Source organism: Tiliqua scincoides, chromosome 4 (genome assembly GCF_035046505.1).
Source record: "Tiliqua scincoides isolate rTilSci1 chromosome 4, rTilSci1.hap2, whole genome shotgun sequence".
NCBI lineage: Eukaryota > Metazoa > Chordata > Lepidosauria > Squamata > Scincidae > Tiliqua > Tiliqua scincoides.
Genome location: NC_089824.1, coordinates 151,018,401 through 151,046,006, shown reverse-complemented (window position 1 = coordinate 151,046,006; position 27,606 = coordinate 151,018,401). Strand labels below are relative to the sequence as shown.

General features: G+C 42.4%; 1 protein-coding gene across 5 annotated transcripts in view; it reads right to left on the bottom strand.

Moving 5' to 3' along the window:
* DOCK7 (dedicator of cytokinesis 7) overlaps nt 1-27,606 on the bottom strand; it is a 144,520-nt gene that overhangs the window by 25,500 nt on the left and 91,414 nt on the right. For 3 of the 5 annotated variants that reach the window (XM_066625555.1, XM_066625556.1, XM_066625560.1), the window contains 20 exons: nt 27,209-27,373; nt 26,479-26,648; nt 22,998-23,090; nt 21,086-21,175; nt 19,386-19,481; nt 18,097-18,237; nt 17,810-17,923; nt 17,025-17,195; nt 15,888-16,027; nt 14,576-14,745; nt 11,891-12,045; nt 11,261-11,443; nt 10,416-10,551; nt 9,966-10,062; nt 6,361-6,457; nt 5,578-5,712; nt 3,173-3,325; nt 2,766-2,924; nt 1,479-1,579; nt 1,182-1,374 (listed from right to left, as the gene is read on the bottom strand). In XM_066625555.1, the coding sequence (XP_066481652.1) occupies nt 1,182-1,374; nt 1,479-1,579; nt 2,766-2,924; nt 3,173-3,325; nt 5,578-5,712; nt 6,361-6,457; nt 9,966-10,062; nt 10,416-10,551; nt 11,261-11,443; nt 11,891-12,045; nt 14,576-14,745; nt 15,888-16,027; nt 17,025-17,195; nt 17,810-17,923; nt 18,097-18,237; nt 19,386-19,481; nt 21,086-21,175; nt 22,998-23,090; nt 26,479-26,648; nt 27,209-27,373 (2,759 nt within the window). The remainder of the gene's footprint in view (nt 1-1,181; nt 1,375-1,478; nt 1,580-2,765; nt 2,925-3,172; nt 3,326-5,577; nt 5,713-6,360; nt 6,458-9,965; nt 10,063-10,415; nt 10,552-11,260; nt 11,444-11,890; nt 12,046-14,575; nt 14,746-15,887; nt 16,028-17,024; nt 17,196-17,809; nt 17,924-18,096; nt 18,238-19,385; nt 19,482-21,085; nt 21,176-22,997; nt 23,091-26,478; nt 26,649-27,208; nt 27,374-27,606) is intronic. The other 2 variants (XM_066625558.1, XM_066625559.1) reach the window with 1 other exon arrangement.

Here is a 27,606-nt window from a genome sequence, read left to right as displayed (position 1 = left end):
TCTAAAGCGGGGACACTAGTGAAAATAAAGTCATTATAGTCATCTTCAAGTAACTCCTGGTAGCGGAAAATTTTGCTCTGCAGAACAACTATGATTCTCCTATAGGCCTCAGTTTAAAAGAACCCTCTCCTCACGGCACAACACAGACTTCATACTAACGCATTATTCACGTTTAGCTTTGCACTCTAATACTTTCCAAACCCTCGCCCTCTACCCTCTCTCTGGCTTGACATGTTCCCTTCCAGGGCTGGTGCTGTGATTTTGAGGATCTCTGGCAAAAGACCTTCAGTCCCTCACCCCTGCAGCCACCCTCTCACTATGGCACTTAAGAGCTGACACTGATATGGCAAAAAGGACAGAAGGACTGACATCAAGTATTGTGGTAGTGTGGGACTCCATGCAGTGTTGCTAGTATGTTAATTAGGTGCGCCGGTGTCCGGACATGCACATCTCAACCCTGATCACCGTGCAGGGAGTTTGCTGGCCCCAACCTCTTCTGTCCACCATCAGCACAGCCAACAACAATGGAAACTGCTCAGGAGCAATCCAAACAGCTCTGCATCAGAGTCCGGCACCTCTGTTATTAGGACAATGGAGATGACAAATCTGAAGAAGAGGGCAAGGAGCAGGAGAGGGGAGCCCGCACAATTTGCAGTCAGGTATAAACCTCAGTTACAGCTAATAACAAAGAGGGGACAGAGTAGAAGGTTTTCTGTCAGCCCTCCTTAAAGTTCAGGAAGACAGGAAAGCCTGAGGAACTGGTGGCAAGTCTGTGTTGACCCAGAAGGGGGGGTAAGGATTTGGTGCATGCTGCCGCAAAACCTGCCCCCTCCTGGCCCAATCTGCCATTCTCTCTGCTTCCTTCACTGCCCAGTTTTGCCCACTTCCTCTCCCATTTCTCCCTCCCCTGTTCAATCCCCGGCACAGACTGACCTGCTCCAGTGGGTCTTTGGTCATCTGCTGGTGCACAGAAGGCTCTGGCCTCCCTCCAGTGGCTTGGCAGTGTGTGTCAGCGGAGGCTGTTTTGCGACTGCTGTAAAGCAGCCTTCCCCACCGCAACACGTGGTATGCGGGTACCCGGACAGCATAAGATTGGGCAATTAGTTCCTGAGCCCTTTCACTGTAGCTTTGCAAAAAGACAAGTAACCTAACAGTGCAGTTTGGTAAATAATAAGCACTACCTGAAAGGTAACGCATCCTACGGGAAGGTATTTTCGATCCTCAAGCATGCTTAAGTATTCGGCCACAAGTGCTGCAGAGTGGACCAGGCACTGGGCAGATTCTGCATGATTGCTTCTCTCCGAGTGTTTTCCAGCCATGTTCTGCAGCCAGGTTAGCCGTAGGTCAGGAGAATTCTGGTAGCCTTTTGCAATTCTAGGTTTTTTTGTTGTTGTTTTTTTAAAGAAGGAAGATTCACATCAGTGCATGTTCACTTATTCATATTTTATCAGAAGAAAGCAAGTCAAATAAAACCGTACCTGTACATTAAGTCAATCAGCATCTCTGGATCTTCCTGGTGTTCCTTCATTTTAACAGTATCGGATAGGATCATATGGAGGTTGAACACAAGATCCTGAACCTGAAGTGTCAAAAAAACAGAAAGATCTGAAACATTCAGTACAAAGCAAAAATTTTGGATTTGTATGATAGGAATTCTAATGAAAAGAGCACTCTCCATTGTACTCCCAAATGAAGTACAATGGGGGAAAGTTTTCTTTTAAATTTTACATTTATATAATCCTAGTCATTGTTTGCTAATTCTGTAATTAATCATTTATTTAGGGCACAATCCTATCCAACGTTCCACCAAAGCAGCCACGCCAAAGGTGATGTGCTACATCATGCACTAGAAGGGGTAGTGCACTAGAAGGCCTCCTCAAGGTAAGGGAAAGTCTGTTCCCTTACCCTGGGGCTGCACTGTGGCTGTTTCTGTGCTGGAAAGTGTGATAGGATTGGGCCCTCATTCATTTATTCCGTTAACACAGAGTTTAATCACATTTTTTTGACTGGATAAACAGTTTGTAAGAAACCTGAATTTTTGCATTTCAACACTGACTCTACTAAAGCTTAAAATTTCAGTTCAATATATACTGAATTCAAAACTGAATTCAGAAACCTAAATTTGGCAAGAAAAAAAAACTTTCAGGAAAAAAAACATTTTAAAGTTGTTCAAATGCATTTGAAATGTATTTCTATCTCATTTGCAAACTAGATACAGTAAATCCATTTAATTTCAGTTTTGACAGACTGAATTCTGACCTGGAATTCCAGCTGAAGTTTTCACATGAGTTAAAAACATACATCACAAAAATCCACATGTTACTTGAACTTTTGCACCAATTGCTGCTCTTACAGGGATCAGCCATATGGAGCCCCTGGACTCTACAGTGTTATTCTGCAAAGAAAACATCCAATCTGAGAGCCAGGATGGTGTAATGGTTTGGGAGTTAAACCTGGAAAATCCTGGTTCAAATCCCTGCTCAGCCATGAAGCTTCCTGGGTGACTTTGGGCCAATCACCATCACTCAGTCTCAGGTACCTCACAGGGTTGTTGTGAGGCCAAAAGTAGGGAAGAAACCATGAATCCCACCCATAGCTCCTTGGAGTAAAGGTGGCATAAAAACGTGAATTTTTTTTTTTAAAGCAAATATTCCTACTGAGTTCAAAAAGCAGGGTGGATTAAAATTAAATGAGGAGTGCCCTAGCAGGACTCAGAGAAATCAAGTAGCCATAATTTTCTGTAATACAGTAACATGCCTTCTAACCTGATCAGGGAATGTTGTCTCCCTTAATTCCAAGTCCTCTTCAGCATACGTCAAAATGGTCTTCAGGGAACGTCTCAGAAATTCCTCATTAAAATTTTGAGACGTTCCCACCAGGGAGGAGAGCGACATGGTCACCTGCATTTTCACTCTTGCAAAATTCTGAAACAGAGAGTGGTTACTGAGGGAAAGATACCATAATAATGATATTGTTCTCAACTACACAGTACCAGAACAATGAAGATCATATCCCCAAACTAGCAGAACAGAACTATCTTGTGCTCCTCTTTAAAGGGTGTCCAGCACAACAAAAGACTTTCGGTCTGGGTGTGACCGCCTTCCTCCCTCAGCAATTGGTGCTGCCCCATGCACTCACTTGCACTGCACTTGCACGTGCATGGTATACTTACATTTCCAATCTCAAAGTTTTGTCTCATAAGGAGGTACAGAGAGGCACTGGCATGGGAGCGTATGGTACTAATGCTACTGCTACAGTGACGCAACAGTCGTAGGCACAAGTCAGCACACTGCTCCGTCTCTTCTTCGAACAGCAGTTCTGGGAACTATAATGGCACCAAAAAAGAGAAGTCAGTCAGTGGAGGTAGTCAGAAACACTGAAGTTGCTTTATATTGAAGCAGACTAAGGGTCCAATCCTATCCAACTTTCCAGCATTGGTGCAGCCACAACGCAGGCCGGAGGTAAGGGAATAAATGTTCCCATATTTTGAGGAGGCCTCTGTGACTTCCTCCCCAACACAGGAAGCAGTGCCTACCCCACAGGCACAGCAGCACTGGCACTGGAAAATTGGATAGGACTGGGCCCTTAGTCTTTACGTCAGCACTATCTACATTGGCTCGCTGCAGTTTCAGACAGGGTTCTTTCTCTGCCTGACCTGGACATGCCAGGAATTGAATCTGGAACTTTCTGCATACAAAGGGTGTATGGTACCTCTGAAAAGGAAGAAAAACTTTCCAGATAGCATCACTTGGTCCCAGTGACCAGTGTGGGGCTAGAACCCATGGTGTCTTCACAAACATTATGCATTTGACCAACTGAGTTAGCTGGTCAAAGAAGCATCTGAAGCGCTATGGCAAGGTTATACCATTTGCACTATAGTGATAATGAGCTATCACCTCTTGATCCAGCTATACACGCACACCAGTAAAATAAGACTTCATCTGTGGTTTGCCAGAAGTGACTGGGGAAAATAAAACTCTTTCCAATTCTCAAAGCAGAGTAGCTAAACATTGTAGTTTCTAAAGAAGATACCCACACCAAAGTGGTTCATGTACCAGATCAGATGGGCAGCCCAATCCAATCTGGGGCTTACAGTGGTATACAGTGGTGCCTCGCATAACGAAATTAATCCGTTCCGTGAGTCCTTTCGTTATGCGAGTTTTTCGTTTTGCGAAGCGCGTTTTCCCATAGGAATGCATTGAAATTTAATTAATGCGTTCCTATGGACAAGAAAAGTCAGAACAAAGTCAAATTTGGTTTACAAAGTGTTTATTAAGTGCTCTTTAAAGGCATACATACTGTACAGAGGATTTCAAAAAGGGGGGGATGCTGAGTGGGGAGCTTGAAGGCTGTAATCCTGTGCACACTTTCTTGGGAGTAAGCACAATGGGACTTACTTCTGAGGAGACACGCACAGGATTGTGCTCTAAGCTGGGGAGGACAGAGCAGCTGCACTCAATTGCTTGCTTTTGCCGTGATCATGGGGGGAAACGTGAAGGATATGGGGCAGTGAGAGGGTGAATGAGCGATGGGGGGATGCTGAGTGGGGAGTTTGAAGGCTGTAATCCTGTGCAAACTTTCCTGGGAGCAAGCACAATGGGACTTACTTACATAAAGATCCTCCCCTTACTAGGGTGAATGGGATCATAAACTGACATGAAGATCCACCCCTTACTAGGGTGAACGGGATCATAAACTTACATGAACATCCGCCCCTTACTAGGGTGAACGGGATCATAAACTGACATGAAGATCTGCCCCTTACTAGGGTGAACGGGATCATAAACTGACATGAAGATCTGCCCCTTACTAGGGTGAACGGGATCATAAACTGACATGAAGATCCGCCCCTTACTAGGGTGAACGGGATCATAAACTGACATGAAGATCCGCCCCTTACTAGGGTGAACGGGATCATAAACTGGCATGAAGATCCCCCCTTAAGTCAAACCAAAACAAAACAAAACAAAAATTTGTCTTGCGAAGCACGGGTCATAAAAATTCGTTGTGCGAGTTACCAAACTTCGCAAAACGCTTTCATTCTGCAAGTTTTTCGCTGTGCAGGGCATTCGTTATACGAGGTACCACTGTATTTTGCAATCCACTGTCAAAGTCCTGGTCCAGTGTTTTCAAAAAGTGTTCTGCTGTCATGTGCTTATGGGACCACAATGGCTCATCTAGACTACACCACAGCAGGCAAGGTGGTAGTAGGGACAGTTTGTGCATGGTTTGGAGGAGGAGAGGGGCATGGAGCAGACTAGGTGGAGGTGGCTTTTGGTGGCAGTCACGCATGGCAGAGTCCTATACCAACAACCCCCTTTTCCAGGCTGACACTCTCCTCAAACTTATGCCAGCTAAATAGCTGTTGTAGGTCTGAGGAGACCTTCTGGCAGCCCGGCACATTACAAGAAATAAGAAATATTTTTATTTACATCCCTCAGGCTATCTGGTTTCCCCCCATAAGAAATAGCTCACATTCTGTTGGCACCGCTGCATCACACAGGCTGGTGTGTGTGTGGGGAGGGGTAGGATTAGGGCACAGATCAGTCTATTCCCCATCTACTTGAGAACACTCACCTTTGAGACCAAAGCCCTCTGAGTAGCAAAGCAGTGTTGTAGGTAAAGAGCACTCTGGTTACAGGCCATGCTGTGCAAAAGAACCTTCAGCACTCCGCCAAGAATACTTTCTTTGGATTCAGTCATAGAAACCGTCTGAAAGCAAGGACATTGGAAATAAGGGACATAATATGAGAGAGAGAGAGAGAGAGAGAGAGAGAGAGAGAGAGAGAGAGAGAGAGAGAGAGAGAGAGAGAGCACTACCTTTAGAGTTACCTCAAAAAGAAGTACTGAAAATGTTTGTAATGGAATGCCTGTATATCCATCCCCTAAGGCAGTGGTTCCCAAACTGTGAGCCATGGCTGCCCGGGGAGCCATGGAAACCAGCTAGGGAAGCAGCAGAATCCTCACATAAAACCTCCCACCCTATACAACGTAAAGGAATGTAGCCCTAATGGGGAGCCACAGCCAACAGCCCAGTAGGTCATTGGAGTCACCTGCTGAAAACATTTGGGAACTACTGCCCTAAAGTCTTGGCAGCCCAAGAGAAAGAGAAATGAGGGAAATGTAGTTAGCAAGGGAAGAACAGCCATGAAGAGATATGTCCAGTATGCTTTTCCAAGAAGTGCTGCTAGGATCACAAGAAATAGATTCTCCTCACATCACAGGACCATGATACATTCAGCCCACAAACATACAGCTAAACTATACACACTTATATGGGATGTATACACACAAGTATATACAAAAATATATACAGCACAAATATAAGAGCAGCCATGATACGTTTTTCATTATCCTCACCTGGACTATTATCTCTAAAGTATCCAAAATAATCAGGTTCGCTTCAGTTGCCAAGTTGCCATCAATAAGTGCCTCATGTTCTATCTCTGCCCTTGATCTGTTAACAGGAAAAAGAGCATTAAAAGTACATACCCTTTAAAGAAACTTACATTCTGTTTGGGGAAAAATATTTTTTATTCTGTCATAACAGCACATATGGTACTTTAGCTGTGAGAAACAGCATCACTTGTTTGGTGTGTGCAAGCACTATTCAAACGGGATGAAAAACGCAAAAATCCCACTGGCCTAAGGAAATCCATCCACTCCCTACCAAGGCTGAAAGCAGCTCAACCCAAGTGACCTGTGACAAAAGTGACCTGTACAAGTCACAAATACAAGGCAAACCTGTACAAGGCACAACTGAACTGTATCTATCCTCGTAGACAGGGCTCAAATGATCTGATTGTATCCTCATTTTCATGAGTTTCTGACCATTTTCTTTCAGTTTCCTGCTTAGCCAAATGATGTCTAAAACATTTGTGTCACAGCTGAATTATTGCAACTACAAGGGATACAGCAGAAATATTGCTCGATAAGTGAAATCTGGTGCCTACCAGGAAAAAAAATATATTTCCATCCACATCCCAAAAAAAGACTCACAATGTTATATTTCATGATGTGAACACAGGGTGGTGCTATGTGGAAAAATTTCTAAGGCTCATCAGTATGACTGGGTAGGTAGTACCCAATAGAAATTTGTATCAATGCTTCACTGTGCTAAAATGTGCGCTTTATTTACACTATAGGTGCTTCCTAAACATGGCTATTTATATCTTAAAAATCAAAAGCCGGAAACAATATGCATGGCAGCAGCACATGTTACTGTGCGCGTAAGTCAAGACTAGACAAAATGCATTGGTAGCAATATGCCACTGCATGAAGAACACATTGTATAAAAGGTCCCAAAACAAACAAGCATCCCCTTGACTTTCAAAAACAACAAATCTATATTGCTGAAAATACTAGGGTTTGAGTCTGACTCTTGCACAGTACTACTCATTCCACTGAGTTTTACTGATTGCTATTTATTACTTGCTAAGATCAAGGAGCATTCATTTCTCCTGGTCTCTAGTTCTACAAAGTGCACGCACATGGACATCTTCGTTTCATTTCCTATCCTTACATGGAAAAAAAGAAGAAAGCACACTTGTGGAAATGTGCTGGCAGAAATGCCCAGTCTACCCTTAAGAAGAGGGGCCAAAATTCTAATGAAAGTATTGACACCCATAGTGTTCCTAGGATGACTCAACCAGAATATTCCCTCGAGCTCATCTTGCAAAGTGGCTAAGCCGATGACAGAACCAGACCTGAAAATCATATTCAGTACTCAGTCTCTCTGAACTGAAATGCAAGGCAGCAATAATATCTATAACGCATATTCATAATTAGATTTCAAGCTCCTTCATATATATGGGAGGGTGATGAATGGGAACCTTTTCATCATAAGGTGGTTATTTGACTTCCTAAATGATTGAAGGCTCACTAAAAAGTGGTATCATCTTATATTTAGCCGGGTGGGGGGAGCAACTGTCCCTCTTCACCCCAGCATGGTGTCTTTTCCACTGGCTTGGTGTCTCTTCTGTATTTTTTTTAAAGATTGTGAGCCCTTTGGGGACAGGAAACCATGACTGATTTATTTTACTATGTAAACCACTTTGTGAGCTACTCTTGTTGAAAAGCAGTATATAAATATTCTTAATAATAATACAGGTGAGCATCCTTAGCGATATTCTGACCGGCGATAGCCTGCCTATGTGATGGCTGCCGCTGGTCCCTGTTCACCACCCCCAGCTTCAGAGCCGAGGGAAGCTATGCTCCCCTCACCTCTGGAGGCTTTTCTGAGCACTGCAGAGGCCACGCACATCTGTTTCAGGCGAAAATACGAGAACTTCCAGGAAACCGGAAGTTGCATGTTTTCACCTGAAATAGCCAGTCTGAGCCTCATAGAGGCAGTGCGCGAATGCATGCTGTCTCTGCAAGGCTCAGAAAAGTCTCTGGAGGCAAGGGGAGTACAGCTCTCCTCACTGTCAGAGGCTTCGCATAATGTGAAGCCTCGCTTGGCACCTGGGGTGCTGGTCCGTATCCCTTTTGCTAAGCAACACACGACTGTAATATTAAAAGCAACTTTTCTAGGGTCAAGTCTTCTCCTGGAGAAAGAAGCATGTTGTCTTCAGGACTTCATTGCGGGAGTGACTATACTAGGGCTTACAAGGTGTAAATGGGAGAAATTGGGACTTGGGAGGAAAGGGTCCATGTGTTCACTGAACCCATATGCAGAGCCTGCAAGAGTGCAGGGGAGGATCCTTAGGGCTCTCTTTTCCATGAAGTCCACTCATGTACCTGGACAGTATCTCTGCAGATGACAAACTATGACTTTCTGGGCCCTGATGAGTCATCTAGTGATCCAAAATCCATGATACACTCTTAGGCTCGACTGGGAACTAGCACAAACATTATCATTCCCAGGACCCAACATCTGTCCATCTGTTCTTGTGTTAGGCACAATTAAAATGTGCAGAAGACAGTAAACGCTTGGGTCTTGCAAATGTTAGGAGGACTTCAAAAGGGAGAGTGTTCTTAAAAGGACGTATATGCCTCATTGGGATTATTCCCGGTCTCTAGTTTCAAAGGCATCTGTCCTTTGTGTGTTTAGGCAACGTTTACCATATTTTCTCTAGAATTTCACTTACAGTTTCACAATAATGCTTTGGTCATAGGGCAATGCCAGTGACCCTAATTAATGGTATTACTGCATGATCAGGAAAGAGATAGTAACTGCAATATTCTTCATGCTTCATGCTGCAGGGCGATAGGGGGTATCCTGTAGCGGGATGTTACACACCCTAACATTTCACAGCCAAGACATTTTGCAAAACACTTCTGCAAAGCACCTCCATTTACCACAAACTTGACACTGAATGCCTTTTTAGAAGACAAGAAGCATGCCAAGCCAAGCTAAGTCCATGATTCCTATGGCTAAATAACACCCTCCCCGCCAAACATGTCAAACACCAACAGATGCCTGATTGCAAAAGGGGCTTGTTCAGTCATATATGCGCACACAAAGCTTCTGACAAGCATCAAAAACCAGAATTGCAATGACAAGAGTATGCAGAAGTACAAAGCGACAACCAAAAAAACCCAAAAAGCAAAATACAGTAGTATACCAATGCTACAATACCTGGTTGGTTTGTGGCTTCTAAAAATACAGCACATGTGGAAAAATAATGAAAGTGATGGATTAGGATAGAGGGGAAAAAGCAAGCTTTGAGAACTCCAAATTGCTCTAAGTGACCCATGGTATGGATATCACCTGCAGGAACAACGAACGGATCTCAGTGCTAATTTAGAGCATGTTATAGTGGTCTTATTAGTGCTTAGGTAGCTTTCACTCTGTTTTCAACACAACTTGCCCGAATAACAGACTTCAAACTTATTCTTATGAGATTGGTCCTTGCCTAGTTCAACTAACTCTAAACTTGCTTATAACATGGTGCACCAAATTTCCAAGGGAGCAAGGCCAGCCCTATATTTGTCACATGGTCATTCCAAATTTAAATAATTACTTGTCAAGCTTCTCTGTGTTCTGCCTCCAGTGAGTCATATCCTTTCGCCATCTCAGGTTCTCTTGACTTCCAAATGCACTCCCAGAAGGACTTCTTTCTGCCAGACAATTTAAAAAAAAAATGCTTTCAGTATTAATTTCTGAAACACAGCAAGCTACGACAAACAGGGCACCCCACCGTGCACAAGAAATGACAACATGAATGAAAGTATTAAGCTCAATAGGGCATGAAATGACATGCTTCAAAATTGATGAGCATCAGTGTTAGCTAACCTTTTCAATCTGAAGCAAACATAGTGTTTTGAAGTGGAAGAGGAGGCTTCCTTGGCAATCACTTGTTAAAATATACAGAAGTAGCCCAGTCCAGTATCAAGCTGTTACGTCTTAGACATGGAATTGTTACTGGGATGGCTGCCTGTTTCAGAGACTTCTGTCAAGGGAAACAACTTACCCAGTTGACCCCGGCTTCGGCGTACCATTTCTTGCCTTGCCCCAATGCTCCCCAGGATAGCTTCTTCAAGTTTTGCTCTCATGTCTTTTGATTTTTTAAAGGTCAGGCTGTTCATTCTTTCAAACACTTTCTTACCCTGAACATTTCACAAAAGAAAGAGAATGAAACAGGAATCATGTCTTCAAACCAAACCAACAAGCAAATAAATACCCGGAAGGCCCATAAAGTGCAAAGTATGATGTGGGTGGAAGGAACCACTGTTGGCCATTTATACACCATTTTTGATAAAAACTACAGCTCTTTAATCTAGGGAGAAATTCACAGGAGCAGGGGACAAACAGAAGTAGGAAATACAGTAGGAAATAAGGATCAGCCAGCTGTTCCTTCAGGAAAACAGGAGGCAGCAGCGGGCTCTTTCATGAAAGTGACGAGATAAACAACACACACTCACTGGTGCTCAAGCGACTGCAGTACCAACAGAGTGGAAGACCCAATATTATCCAACTTTTCAGCACTGATACAGCCACAATGTAGCCATGAGATAAGAGAACAAATGTTCCCTAACCTTGAGGAGGTCTCCACGATTGTCTCCAAACTGCAGGCTACCACACATGCACCATTCAAATGGTTGCATCAGTGCTGGATAGGATTTGGCCCTTACATGACTGGCTGAGAGATGAAGGGCTTAACTTCACGCAATTCAGAAATTTTCAAAAAAGTTGATGGGAATTTAGTCTGGTAAAGAAATAGAGCGGGATCATACAGGGATCATTTTTGGAAGCCCTGCTGTCATTTATGTATCTGGTATGTTTTGCTTGGTTAGAGGGCTGCTGCTTTCACTATACCTTGTATTCAAAGCAGGAAACACAGAGATACAGCAAATCCAGGAGGCGGTTGAGCTGCAGTACAGACAGATCAGTGAACCATTTCTGAAGGACACTTTCGTCAGCATTCTTCAGGACCCACAAGAGACAGATCAAAAGGTTCCTGCTTGACTCGGCTGAAAACGTCGAATGCTGTCTGCTGGTCTGAATAGATATGAAGAACGAAATGAAATCACAAGTGCACCTTTAGTTGGGCCTCAAAATATTAGCCCAAACAATGCTATTCTCATGTTCCCCTAGGGAGTTGAGCTGGTCAAGGAGACCTGACACCTGCTCTCGAAATTCAAAACTTAAAATACGTGGGTATTTGTCTTTCATGTGTTTCAGAATGGGAAAAAGAAGCTTAAATCTTGATGCACAGCCAAAAAGTGTATTGTTACAACCCTGTTTCCCAGGAATAGAAATAATCTTGTTCTAGCACCCTCCATTTGTCACCTCCTACCACCCACTCTCTGTCTTTCATGAAGCTTGCTGGAAAGAATAGTGGCATCTGTTCACGATCATGATTGCCACCCACTCTTGCTGCCCTGTGAGAATCACTTCAGAACATGTATACTTCTCTGTTTTCAAATACTCTGAATGCTTTTGTACCGTTGATGTGAGGAGGAAACTGCTGGGCCGGGCAAGTTGTGGGACAGATGTTCCTGCAATGGCCATAGCCACTGTCTGGCTTATCATACTTCCACCCTCACTTTCGTAGTCTTCTGCTGCTGTGCAGCTCGGCCTTCCACGCTGGTTGTGATTTTCTGCAGAGAAATACGCCATTCTCAGTGCAATACCATGGCAACAGGCCATTTACCAAATTCCTTAATACATTTTCATTTAGCATAGTCTTGAGTAGTAGAAACATCCTTTAGGCTGGATAGTAAATAAGCTAAGGAAGACTTGAAAGACTTTTTGGGGAATGAAAGAAGCTAATATGCAAAGCTGAATGAATGAATGAATGAAGTGATGGATGGATATACGTACATACATACATACAAGACTCAGGCATACATACAAGAGTCAGAGAGCAGGAAAATTTATAGGATTAAAGTGTGACATTTGTGACAAGTGTGTAATTTGTCTGAGAATTAAAAAAAATGAGCTTCATGAATACATGAAGCATACTGGGTCAGATCATTGACCCATCTAGCCCATTACTGTCTACCATGAGTGGCAACAAGTCTCTAGGACAGTGGTTTTCAAATGCTGTGTGTGCTGCGAGGCAGCCTCAGGTGTGCCGTGGGGCCAGAGGAGGCAGGCAGCAGCTGCTGGCAGGCAGTGTCGAAAAAGGAGCAGCCTCCTTTGGATCTCCTGCTGTGCTTTGCTTGGGATATCCTGCTGTGAGCAAGAGGAAGGCTACAACCTGATCCTCCTTTACCTGGGAGTAAGCCCCATTGATTATTATGGGGCTTACTTCTGAGTAGACACACCTAGGATTGGGTATCAAGTCTATGAAGAGGAGGAAGCTGGGGCAGGCAAGCAGGTAGGAAGCAAGTGAGTCTGCTGAGGCTACCAGCCTAAGAATGGGCTGGCTGAAGTCCCTTTTCCTTGCCACAGTTGCCTGCAACTCCCCAAAGCAACCCTCCCTGCCTTGCCTTTGCCTTTCAGAGGAAGGGCACTGGGCCACAATTCTATCCACACTTTCCTGGGAGTAAGCCCCATTGACTATAATGGGACTTACTTCTGAATAGACACGCCTGAGCTGGACTGGGCTCTCAAGTTCCTCTCCTAGCCCCACTTTCCAGGGAGTAAGCCCCATTGACTATTATGGGACTTACTTCAGAGTAGACATGCCTGAGCTTGGCTGTGCTCTCAAGTTCCTCTCCTAGCCCTACTTTCCAGGGAGTAAGCCCCATTGACTATAATGGGACTTACTTCTGAGCAGACACGCCTAGGATTGTCTGAATCCTAGGCATGTGTCTGAATCCACTTTTTTTCTGAAATACAGGAGCAGGCAATTGGGGGGGAATGTGAGGCTAGTGATTCTAGACCTTTGGAAGGTGTGGACAAGTGAGGGGAGGGACAGTAAGAGAGGTGTTAACTGCAATTATGCGATGGGGGAATGTGCTTGTGGGAGGGGGTGGGGTGAGGAGAGGAGGAAAGAGAGAAGTGCCAATTGCTTGCTCCTGTATTTGAGAAAAAAGAGTGCAACCAAAAGCCCAATCCTAGGCATGTCTACTCAGAAGTAAGTCCCACTAGGCATATTTCCCCCCAATGTCCCCTCCCCCAGTCTTTGGCTGCAAACCACACTTTCCTGAGAGTAAGCCCCATTGAACAAAATAGGACTTACTTCTGAGTAGACCTGGTTAGGATTGTGCTCTTTGTCATGTAATGATTTAATTGTATTAATTATATCAATGAAAAATTAATTGTAATATAGCAATTTAATGTAAGTAAAAAACTGGGAGTGTGCCTTGACAATTTTAGTGCCTTGACAGTGTGCCGTGAGCTGAAAAAGGTTGAAAATGGCTGCTCTGGGATCTCAAAAACAAGTTTTTTTTACCTCCGCTACCAGGAATTGAAGTTGGGGCCCCTTGTGTGCAAAATATACATGCTACCAATGAACTATGGTCCCTTCCTGTTCAGCAATACCATGTGATCTATAATGCAATAAAGCCCTCGCTACAGAAGCATGATGTGAAACCTATACAATCATTGAACTAGAATGGCTTAAGAGAATTATTTTCAATTACTGTGCTGCAGCACATTGATGTGCTGAGAATGGTCCACAGGTGTGCTGTGGGAATTTGAGGGAGGGTCATTTGTTAGTAGGGCCATTGGGAGATGTGAGCGCCCCCCACCAGCAGTGCCTTGTCCATTGTCAAAAAACTGATCGTGTGCCTTGCCTATTTTAGCACCATGTCAGTGTGCCATGAGATGAAAAAGACTGAAAATTGCTGACAGATGTCTGATAATATTTCATAAGAATTGGTTCTAATTAGAACTGCTAAGTCTAGGAGATTCAGGTTGCAATCCCATGCAAGCTTACATGGGAGTAAAGATCACAAAACATAATGGGACTTACTTCTGAATGAATGTGCATAGAATTGCGCTGCTAGGAAAGCATTTTTCAAAATACTGTGTGATTACTGAATACTGTATGCAAATTTTATCCAAATTATGTACTCTCAAAGACAAAAGTACATTTTGAACACCTATTTATTGGATGTAGGTTAGGGATTCTTCTGCTTATTCCTTTGAAAGATGGCACTTTGGCAGCAATACAACAAACTGGCAGGTAATTTGCCAATTTTTCTCAATGCACGAGAAAAGATATAACATACAAAATACCTGTGAAATCATACAGCTGGGGTACACTCTCCATGATCACTCCAATCAGAGGCAGGTACAATGTAGCCACCCGGGCCTTTACCTGTGGGTCAGAGTACCGTGGGTCGGAGTCATGGCTGGATAGCAAGTTGTGTACCATATTGATGACTTTCTTATGCAATCCAAACAAACTGTTAAAACAGAGTGGAGTTGGATTTGTTAATAATTTTAGAGCAAACAAGATGGTACACAATGGGAAACATGCCTGAACACACCTTAGTTTTGCTCTTTTAAACTGAGCTCTTTACCCTGAGTTTTCTGTGCATTAGTATCATAGCACAGAGAGACTAAAGTTAGCTTGCTGGACCCTGCATCTCGGTCCTGGTGGTTGCATCAAGTGCCTGTGTTGACCGTATTTGAAAAAACTGGTGGCTAGCCCACATTGTAGAAGACAGCATATGATCACTCTGATTACAGAGTTTCACAAACATTGATCCTGTGAGTACATAAGGAACAGAGACTCTTTCAGAGGCACTAGTACAAGGGGCAAAGAAATCCAGGTGTCTGAAACACTCGAGATATGCCACACAATACATGCGTATAAGACAAGCCAAAGCAGGAGTATAAGGTAAATGCACCTCAACCTTAAATGCAATGATCAAGGTATAAAATAAGACTGTAGCGATCAGTTTTAGAAAGTGGGCAGTCATTCAAGAGTTCAACCAACTGCCTCAAAGTGACATCCTTGGTGAACCAGAAACAATGCCTAAAACAGGATAGGCTGTTCATTTGTTTTGTCAGATGGGACTGCTAGAATGTACAGGTAAGCAAAATGCAAAGTTGGGGGAAAGTAACTGATCGTTAACAAGCATGGAGGTCATACATTTCAGAGGTGGAATTAATGTCTAGGCATGTGGCAATGAAAGCTTAGTACAATCATACACTGGCTGTGATCCAAAGTCCCGTGTATTAATGGGGCTCTCACGGACCCTGTGATAAATAGAACACCACAAGTGGAGACAGGGCTCTTTCCCCTTTTATTGCTGCCCCCCCCCCATCTCTGCATACACTTGGCTATCTCATTGAACCATAGTCCTTATGGTACTGATCTACAAACGCTGCTCTAAAAGGAGAGATCAGGGGGTAACAAACAAAGCAATTCAATGAGCTCCTGGGATCAAGAGAAACTGGGACCTGAGAAAGAACATGCTCCCTTTCTTTTTCCTCTAATAGCACATTTCAATGCAGACCTGCCTGAGGCAGAATTCTGCCTGAAAGACTTTAGATCTGCTCTGAATTATTCTACCCTGCTAGAAACAATTTAAAAACTTACCCTTCGGCATCAGGATCTAAGATGACAGCCAGCTCAGTAAGCACCAGGCCTGCCAAATAGTGCTGCTGGCGAAAAGGCACAGATAGTTCAAACATATTTGCAATCTTCTGATCTTGGACATTTGTTGAGAATCCAGAACTCTGTTACAGGAAAAAAAGTCATCCTTCATAAGTTTTACTGTATACACTATATTGCGCCAGGCACTAGGCTGGATCCTACCCCCCCTCCCCTGAGCAGTCCAGCCTTACAACGGGCTGCTCGGATCTTTGCCAGTAATTTAGCTGGCACAGATTTGAGTAGCCCCACTGAGGTGGCTGGGGCAATACTAGGGAACATAAGTCCCCTTACTCCAACTTGTGCCAGGTCCACCTGCAATCCTGCACTGGATACAGTGTAGGCCAGCAGGCCTGCGTGTTCCAGCACAAGTTAGAATTGGGCTGTTACTTGCAGATTCCAAAAAGCAGGGCAGGTAAACAAAAAAATATTCTACTTCTGGCAAACATGCCCTTTTGTTTCCAGATACACAGATGGTACATGCCAGATCCTATCCCACCTCCTTTTTCTCCTCAGACTTGCACCAGCTAAAGTGCTAAAGAGCTGGTGAAAGTCCGATGAACATTGTGGAGCGGGAGGCCTATAAAGGGGTAATGGGATTAAATTCACCTTTCCCCTCTGATGTCTTCCAATCCACCCCCCCCCCACTGCATACAGCATGCTCCTTTTCCATGCACCAGCATGGTGTTGGGGATGCGAAAGGATAGGATTGGGCTCCAAATGGATCAAATATATTCTTTCACAAGTATAGAAATGTTCCCTGCAGTGTTGACATTTGGGGGAATTTCAGCCCACACCGGTCCACATGGCTGGCTCTCAGCAGTGATGTACTATCTGGAAAAATGTCTCTATGTTTTCTCAGAAGAATTTCTGTGCTCCCGGTTGTCCAACACCCATATGATTCAAAGCTCTTTTGTAATGTGTTCACATGTTAATAACCGTAAAGATTACCAAAGGAAAATCTGTATTCCAAATAGCACAATGCTAAGAGAGACATGGAATTCTACATGAAAAACCCATGCCTACTTCTGGTCCCACAACTCCAGTAAAGTCTGCTCCAGCATCCTCTAGTATGCTGCTCACCTGAGATGTTGCTGAAGACACTGAGGGTGAGGGGGACGCAGGTGGTGTAAGAAGACTGCATGGCAAATTCAGGGTGACATAGTGCTCGTGGCTGCAGACAATGCGGAGAAAATCCAGCCTCAATGATACAAGAGTACTTGGGTTCAGTAAGGAGTAAAGCTTGGATGACACCTTGTGAATACAGAACAAACACCATTAATACCTGCAGGCCAAAGCAAACCATTATCACACAAATTAACAAGTAAACATATCTTTAAAAACAGCAGGCCAAAGTCATGCATACTTCACTTCCTATAAAATTCACAATACACTCATTGCTTTCTGAAGCAGAATGGGCTAAGAGATAGGGCCTTCTTAATTGCAGCACCTCAGTTGTGGAATGCTGTCCCCAAAGAAGTTTGCATGCTTATTTCACTGTTGGCTTATCGCCATGCAGCCAAGACTCACAAGCTGAGCAAGATGGCAACTGCCACCCCCAACTGCTTGTCTCCAGATTGTGGTAAATTCTTTTTTCTTTTTAGGAGATCCCTCTGGCCTCTTTGAAAAACAAGGCACAGAACCAGACCCCAACTGACAGCCTTTCATGCTACAAGCCAGGTTGCCACCACCCCACTAATTAACCATTCTTATCTATGTTACTGTGAGGGAGGATTTGTCTCTTCCTCACATTTCCCTTTCTTTTCTCTTGCCTGCTGCAGCTTCCAGAAACTTTTCACTTTCATCCTTTGCTGAACCATTCCTACCCTACAGACACCCCTCTTCATATCTGGAATTTGCTGTTGTACCTGTTTGTAGTATGCCTTAATAAGGCTAAAGACAAATCCTCTGTCCATGACAGATAATAGATCATTGAGAAAGAAAGCTAAACTAGTGTTGAGTCTTTCAATCATTTCTGTATCCTGTGATGAGAAAAAAGAATGAGTGAAAGAAAAATAACAAACTGTTGCAACATAAATTAATAGTGCAGTTTTGTGCTCAGGCCCTGATCCAACAACTTCTCCTTGGCTCAGAAGCACCTTTCAGGATCAGGGAGTAAATTCTGACAAAAGCACAGCTGAATTGCTTCCATTACCTTCTGAAACCGGGAGACTATATCACTGGCAATTGTGCTGACCAGAGCAGCTATGTCATCCATGAAGCGCTCTGGAAAACGATTCTTCCTTGCCGCATCGAGTTTGTCAGCAAAATACAAATGATGCACCATACTTTTCACCTGGAGAGAACATATATTACCAGTTGCAGTTACGTGCAGGAGAAAGGTCCTCTATGGATAGTGTTGTGATTTGATACGGTTCCTAACACCAGATTTCACAGCTATAACAATAGCTATAGATTAGTCCACATTAGCGAGGGGTGCAGATTTCATTCCCAGACATTTTCAAGGTAAACAGCATGTGTTTAGGGCTGCAACATATTCCCTAGTCTTTACCATTTCCTTTTTTTTTTTGTTCTATCTGCTCACCACCTGATCATTTGTTTATGTACTTTTTAAAAATTAGTATTTTTCTCATGATTATGTGGTCCTAGGCAACCACAAATAGTAAATATAATGCCATTGTAAGTCCACACAGCCAAACAGGAGACTTTCCCCCTTGTTTTGCTATGTAGTGCACCAAGGCTAAGCAGTGAAATCTCTACTACACAAAACAAGGAGTGTTGTCCAGGCTAAGTCCATGTGTAAGACTATCTGAGGCAGTTACCTCAGGTGATGAATTTTCAGGGGATGCCCATTTCCCCCAATCCTCTTCTCCCCCTCCCCACGCCTGAAAATCTAAAATACCATTGCTCTAACTCACCATCCTCTTCCGCTCCACACTCTTTCTTCCAGTTCCTTCCACTCTCTCTTTTTAAATCCAGGGAGTAGAAGAGGAGGAAAAGTGTTGAAGCCCGCACACTGTTCAGCAAAGAGGGCAGTATTTGATGTGCCACCTCAGGTGCCAAGGGTAACCCTGGCAACATTTCAGTTGCCCCAGCAATGGGAACAGGTCTCAAAATATTTTTGCACCCTTCGAAACCTGCCCAAATGGTAAAGTGGGAGCTGCAAAAATCATTCCCTCTCCCTCACTGCCCAGGATCTCAGTTCATCTGTAATCCACATTATCTGGAACAACTCTTTGAGGATATTTCAACAGCTATACTATTGTAAGTACACTGAGTGGTACCTCCAACTAGTGCTCCTGCCATTAAGAGCTCACTATGCAAATGGAAGTTTTTCCCATTCACAGAGAAAGCTTTCATTTGTGCAGTGGGCTCTTGGTGGCAGAAGTGCTAGATGGGATGCCACCCGCTGAAATCAACTGGGAAATAAAGAAAAAGAAAGCAAAAATAGCCCAACAAGCAAGTTTTTTCCTGTTCTCTTACCATAAGTTCGAAGAAAAACCAGGCCTGTTGAAGAGCCGCTTCACGTACGCTCCCACTGCAGACAACCCACTGTAAGGCCAGTTCTTCGTGAAAAAGCTAGCCAGATTCAAATCCACAATTGATGTCAGTTTTACAAATATTCCCAAAAAACAGAAGTCACAAAATAGAATCCAGTGAAAAGAACAAAAATGGTCACACAGGGAAGGATGACAGGATGTTTTGTAAGCAAAACAAGGTACATGAAGACAATAGCAATGACAATGTCCTTTTATGAAAGAGTCAGGGAACAGCACTGGACAACAGCTGCGTGATGTGTGTGTAAGAAATGTTTCACATAATCTTGGACCAGAATTTTATTTATTGATATTAACAATTTTACCTTTCTTCTCCTCATAACATTGAGGTCTCACATTAATTGAAACATATTGTCTGTTTTTTTCCTGATAGCATAAAGGGGTGAAATGGAAACTATGCAATGTTGGATAGTTTTATTTTAAAAAGGATTTTGATAAGGAACCAGACAAGAGACAGGAAATGTACAGACCTAACTAGCACTGGCGCACCCCGGCTGCACTAGTTGGGAGATCTCCTCAGAATAAGGGAATATTTTTCCTCTTTGCCCCAGTAACGCCCCAGCCAGCCCTATGAGGCTACTTGCATCTCTGCCAGCTATTTAGCTAGCAGACATCGGAGCAACCCCATGTATGGCTGCCTGGCCCGGGAAAGGGGGTTAGGACATGGCAGAGGAAGCCTCCACCGATCCCACCCCTCCCACACCTGATCTGTTCTGCCCTCCCCTGCTCTTGTGGCACTCAACGCTTTACCTGCCTGCACTGGAGGCTGGGGTTTCAAAATGGGGCACTGGTGGGGTGGAGTGGGGCAGGGCAGGCTGTCTCGCTGGTACTGCTTGCTCCTGAGTCAGTGCTTTTACGATGCCAGTGTAGCAGTTGCTGTATTGGCAGAATGCCACTATAGGACTGTGCTCATAATACACAACAGCTCTCTAAATTTGCACTTATCCTTCATTTTACTACCTGTACACCTAGCCACCTCACTCTACAACCAGTCAGGAAACAAGTCACGAAACAAACAGCTCGGTCCTCCTTCTTCAGCCTCACAGAATAAAAGAGGAGGTAGAGGAAGAAAAGCCTGACCTCCGTAGATTTCCAATAGGAAGGAGCTCCTGTTCTGTCTGCCCCCTCCTGGTCATGAAGAGAGGAGAGGTACATCCTGCCAGATCCCAGTGCAATAGGAGCTTAGCATCCCTAATCCTCCTGTCTCTCTCCCTCTCTCAGGAGAAGAGTTTTATTCAGGTCATTGTTTGTGTTCACAGAGCTCACTGACACATCATATGCATCTGCTTAATCTTTGTAACACTCTGAATGACCAGAGAGGAAAAAAGTTCCCATTTCTTTTGTGCATTAGTGACTCATCTAACTTATGTCCTGGGTGCTTTATAACCATTTCCATCCAATTAGAGAAAGCTGAGTAATTTAGAGATTATTAGATGGATAATTCCATCCAATTAGAGAAAGCTGAGAAAACTAAAAAAGAACTGAGTAACCATAACTTTAGTTGACTCAGCACTCTCAAAATCAGGACAGAAATACAGGATACACGGAGCGATGACTTAATGGTTTAGAATGACTTAGCTGCCCTGCCCCGCCGTACAATATCAAATTGTCTTCTCTAAAATCTACCTTTTTGGTTGGCAATCGTCCTGTTAATGTTTGTAAGAAACTTGACGTCTCTGTGTGCGAAGACATACGATTACAACTTCGATCTGTAGCCTACAGGGGTGGAAATGAATGAATGATGACAGCACATTAAAATTTGTTATGGATGACATTTGTAGCTCAGGGTCAAATGCACGTCAACAAAGAACAAGTCCACAACAGAAATGCCTGGGCCTCAAACTCTTGGCCATATGCAAATCTCATTTAAACAAAGTGGTGACAAATAACAAACATTTGAACTGTTTGTTTAAAAAGAGCTGCATGATTTTGGGTTTTTGTTTTTTTTAAAACATCAAGTGCGATGTTTCTGCATAAAGAAAGTTAAAATTGCAAAGCATGAAACTTGTCTGTAGCAGCATTATATTCTCTTGATACATCAAGAAAATAGTATATTTAAGGCTTGCGTGCCATTCCTTCCAGCCTAACCATCAGTAGGTATAATTATTATGGCAAAAATAAAATTCAGAAAAATCACTGTAACCACTCAAAACTGTAAAATAAACTGCAGTTTAAACAGAACATAAACAATTTATTTTCAAATTCAATTCACAGGATTGTTTTTTATATATAATATTTCAATTAGAGCAACATTATTTTATACCAAATTTGTGGGGAGGAGGTTTCTGTGTTGTTTGTCTACAAGAAAGCTGGGCGGTATCCTCTGACTTCACCCTTTGGTTTGGTGGAATCCAATGAGTAAATAGTAACAAAGCATTAAGAAGTAAGCAACTAAGGTTAATGTTAAAAAATCACTATACATTTCATACTTTGCAACCATAGTGTAGCTTATGGCACATTTTTTCAGCATCCAATGTTCATTTGACAAACTCAGATCCAATGCAAGCAATGGTACTGTTTTAGTGCATTGCATTCAACCATTCACATAACAAAAGAAGGATTGGTGGATGATGAAGAAAAAGGCATTATGACAATGGTAACAATGGTTCATGGCATATTTCAAAATAAAAACACAGATTTTTCAAGGGATCCTCACTAAGACTATGCTCAAGCCAATGTATAAAATTGTATAATAAAAAAAGGATAATAACAAAAAGCAGTTCTATATACCGTCAATATTTCACACACCCAGAAACAACTGATATACCAAGTGTGAACAGTGGATTGTATCCAAAGTTTAGTTCATGAAAACAAAGGACTTAAAGAAATTTCTAAGTCTTATCAATTTCAACGAAACATCGTCGTTACATTGTGTCTGACTCTTTGTGATCCCATGGACCACAGCACTCAAGCCTCCCTGTCTACCACTACCTTCCGGAGTCTGTCCAAATTCTTGTTCATTGCCTCGGTGACACTATCTAACCATTTCATCCTCTGCTGTCCCCTTCTCCTTTTGCCTTCAATTTTTCCCAGCATCAGGGTCTTTTCTAAAGAGTCCTCCCTTCTCATGTAGTGATCAAAGTATTTAAAATTCAGCTTCAATATCTGTCTTTCCAATGAACAATCAGGGTTGATTTCTTGTAGGATTGACCGATTTGATCTCCTTGCAGTCCAGGGGACTCTCAGAAGTCTTCTCCAATGAAACATAGTTATGACTAAATTCCTTAGTCACGACTAACTAAACTTAGAATACAATCCTATACATACTGTTCTGAGAGTAAATCCCATTGAACACAATGGGACTTACTCCTAAGTAAACCTTATAGGATACAACCCAGTGTTGATAGTTGGTGGCTTTTCATGCATTGTGGCAGAGAGGAGTAAAACACATACACACACACAAGGGATCACAGTATCTTCAAAAACAGATAAAAAGAAGCCAAGGAGACTGTAGAGTGAACATAACAGGATAAGATGGTCTATTAGGTTGCACAGACAAGGCAAGACAATAGAAAGAAAGCTCGAATGTAGACACCACCTGTGTAGTCTCTGCACTTGGGCTGGGGTTCGATCCCCATGGGGCAGCTTTTGGAGCGCCAGTGTTAACCCAGGAATTGGAGCGGTCTAAGCCCTGGGGGCACACAATAGAAAGCAGTAGGGAAAGGAAAGAAATATTACATGTTGCATGCTACATAGTATAGGAAACATGCAGAAATTAATTCCTTCAAAGAAACCTAAGGGTATTCAACACAAACACCTTGTCAATTAGTACTGTTAAAACAATCTACATTTTTGTCCAAATGGTTATTTCTACTGTCTCACCATCACACACATGCTAATAAGTCAGGGGAACCCAGTGGTGTTTATATGCACATTAACATTAAAGGCATTTGTCTAGTAAAACCAAATTTCCCTTTAAATTATGCTATTATAAATATTGATTTTAGCATTACTTCCGAAAACATTATTCCACAACTGCACGTATGTTCTCTCGTGCCTCTAATCATCAACCTCTGCTAAAGGTCAATCATATACATTTCTAGAGATTGGTTTCCTAGGCTCATGCAGCAATCGGTATCTTCGTAGTATCTGAGACACCCACACTGCTATTTCAAAAGTCTCATGGAGTCTTATGCTCCTATGAACTATGAACTACTGCAGCCACTTGCAGGTAATAATAATAACAACTCTGTATTTATATACCGCCTTTCTGGTCATCAGATTACTCCTCTGACTTTATTCAAGGCGGTTTACATAGGCAGGCGTTTCTAAATCCCTCAAGGGGATTTTTACAGTCATAGAAGGTTCTCTCTTTCAAGAACCACACAACATTTCAGATGGATCTTCCGGGTCTGATCTCACTTCTGGCCTCCCATGCCTCCCACGCAGGCTGACAAGGTATTTTATAGTTGGCCAAAAATCTCCAAACCGAAAAGGTATAAACTATGAAGAAACATGAAAGAACTCCTGAAAGTTCTCAAAGTCACAACCAATAGACCTTCACACTTCTGTGAAATACTTTGCTGAGCAGACATATTAATCACTCCAAATTCACCTCTTACATTTTGGCTTTGAGATACTTTCTTTTTCCACCAAATACTCTAGAGCAGTGGTTCTCACCCAGCAGCAGGTTGTGGTCCAATTTTTGGTGGTTTGCAAAACTGACAGTGCAAATTGTATGTGCATCAAGGGTCAAAAAAGTTACTACTTTGCGGGGGGGGGGGGAGCACTACTGCCTAATCACCATTATAGCCACCACCACCCTCCTGGCATTTATGATCATGGCAGTATGACACTTTTAATTCTTTTATGTAGTATAGATGCAAACAATGACTTCAGTATGATCCCACATCAATATGATTAACTCTCGCCTCCTGTGAATGAGCAGGGATTGAGTACTGGGGTTGAATGCTGTTGGGAAGGGAGCTTCAGACCACATTTGAAAAGTGCTGACTAATGTGTGGCCATTTCTGTTCTTTTGGTCTGGTAACACATCTCACATGCTACATAACAGGCCATATCAAGATGGCAAGTCCCAACCACTTCCCAAATGAACTGATACTTTGGAGGCATTTTAGGAGACAGTGAGCCATAACCTTGACAGTTCAATGCATTGGTGCATACACTCTGCAACTACGAACCCATTTTGAAAAAAGAACCCACAGTATCATTTACCATCGAAGACACCAACTCAAAACCATTGTCTGATGGCCTAATCTCACAGGGGCAACCTCTGCTTTTAGTTATTCTTCAATGGCTTCCAGCTGTGTGCTAAACACTGAAGGTCACTTGCATGCTAATGCCCACGTACAAAATACAGCATGAATTTGTTTTTTTACATCCTGCAAATGTCACTTTTGGGCATGTGGCAAGCCAACCTTCATTGAATTATGCAGGTTTACTGCACCCAATCCCCTCAATAAAAAGCAATAGAATAGATTGGGAATTCTGGTGTCTTATATCACTGAGGAAATGTTCAGCAAATAATATGCCAAATCCACTGTATGACTGATATATTTATTCTCTCTAGGCACTTTATACTTGGTGAAAGAGACAGAACAAAATCCTTTTGGACTAGATACAATTGATGGTTTAAAATATATGTAATTTTTCTAAAGCACCAGGATGGGTGCTATTCGACTTCAGAGATACAGCAAAGAACCAATGATAAGATTTTGGTATGTTACATCATTACCCTTTAAAGTAAAACTGAGGGCTGCTAAGGACTTCAAGTGTATCCAAAGTTTTACAATATCTCTGCCTTAGCGCTTATTAAACATCAGAATATGTTTCTATCAGAACGCTTATATTCATTTTTTATTGCCAAATTACTCAGGCCAGGCAGCTCATGTAAAACTTATCATATCCTAGGTAAATTCCATGTGCACATCACTCCCTTGGGCATTTCACAAAAGGTCAAGGTGGTTTAATTAGCAAGACCATCAAATGGATACTTAAATATTCCTAGCTCTCCCAGTCAAAGCCTTAAATGTTTAATAAGAACAACATGCATCGCTTTTTGGACGGGCTTTTTTTAATAGTTCAAAAATTATTAATTCCTTAGTTCTGTTTTTGTCCTGCCCTTCCATGCAAATGGGTCAACAACTTAATAAATAAAGTTATTTGATTGATTTTTTGCATAAGTGGGTGCAAAACGCTTTTAAAGTGGGCCATAAAATAATTTGGGCTGGAAGGAAGAATTAAAGGTCAGAATTTTGCAATAAAAGAGTCTGTTCTTTCATTGCTATTGTTCTTGTGCAGGGAGGCATTTAAAAATGCAAATTGCTAACAACTGAAGATGTCCTTTGAGTGCCCCCCTGAACAAGTGACAATATTTTATTTTATTTTATATATTTTTATCCCACCTTTCTTCAACTTGCATGGATACCCATCATAACATAATGCAGAGTGTGTCCAATTTGTGGCAGATAATATAGATTGGGTTCCAGTGAATGCTAAAGGCCTTTTTAAAAAATTGTATGTTGAGACCCAAAGGCTGCAATCCTGTACACACTTTCCTGGGTGTAAACCCCATTGAACACAATGGAACTCACCTCTGAGTAGACATGCACAGAACTGGGCTGAAAGACTTATATCCTGAGTTTATCTAAGTGACCTAGGATCCTAATCACAATTACATCCCAATGACTTTGATGGGACCTACTCATGACTAACTTACTTAGGGTACAATCCTAACCAATTTTCCAGCACTGGCTTAGCTGTGCGAGTGGGGCATGTGCTTCACCATGCAAGTGGGAGGCAATCATGGAGGTCTCCTCAAGGTAAGGCAATGTTTGTTCCCTTACCTCTGAGTTGCATTGTCCTTATGTCAGTGGTGGAAAATTGGTTAGGATTGCAGCCTTAGTCATGGCTGACTGAACTTACAATAGAACTTCAAATCCAGTTGACCACAAAAATACAAGATTATTTTGAAGAATTAGGGATAAACTAATTAATTTTCTTATTGATTAAAAGTATCAGGTTACTAACATCAACCTTCCACCCTAAGTGAATCTTACCTTACTACCAATGATTGATCGGACTTCATCATCGGGTGAGGTTGGAGTCCCAGATATATCTGGGTTGCTGTTACTAAGGCTTCGAGATCGATTCAAGTTCAGGCTTGCTGGTCTCACAGCTGAACGAGCCATGGTTGCATAATGCACTGATCCTCCCAAGCCACCAGGACCTAAAAACAGAACACCAGACATATCTACATTCTCCTCAGTGACACAGTAGATAGAGACTATTTCTGTGATTCATTGCTATTTGAAACTATTCACCAGTCTCTGTATCTATATGTTTTGACATTTAGACCTTTTTTAAGGCAGCAGTTCTATGGAATATTTCTGACAAGGCCAAAAGACTGGATTCAAGATTGCCTGAATGCCATGCGTAATCTTCTACCTTAATCACTTCACTTAGCATTCTTTCACTTGCTCAGGAGGAAGGGAGGGGTTGCTTGCCCCCGAGTGAAGCTGTTCTAAGTGCTTGGAGACAGAATGATTGATGGATTGTCTGCCCTCTCCCACATTAAAAAGGCTAATGTTAAGGCTTTTTTCCTTTAATTTAAAGGGCCCTTCTCATCGCATTGAGATAAAACCGCAGGTGAAAAATCTGTGAATAATTAGGTTGTAAACCTTTTTGTGAATTTTTTGTTGAAAAGCAAAATATGTTGAAAAGCAAAAAGAAACTAAATATTCTTAGTAGTAATAGTAGTAATTTTGCAATGTTTTTAAATGACAATACCTGGTGATGGTGAATTGGGAGAAGTATTGGGGAGGCGAAAAACATAATAAATATATGATGTGAGGAGGTTGTTTCTGCCATGCTGGTCTTGGTTTCCTTCTAGATTTTTGTGAAGCCTGTTCACAATAGAAGCCATGGCTTCAAAAGATGCTTGTCCAAGGTTGACTAGAGGGAAATAAAATGAAAAGTGACATATCACGTTATTTATCAATATCAACAAACTTACTATAACAGCAGCCAATTTCAAACACAAACAACAGAGCTGGTTAAAAAAAAATTAACTAAACTGCCATAAATTTCTCATGGAAATAATCTGCATTATAGGTTAATTATGTATGGAATGCTGGCTTCACTAAGATAGCAACTATTCGGATGATTAATCATTCAAGGAAAATGAA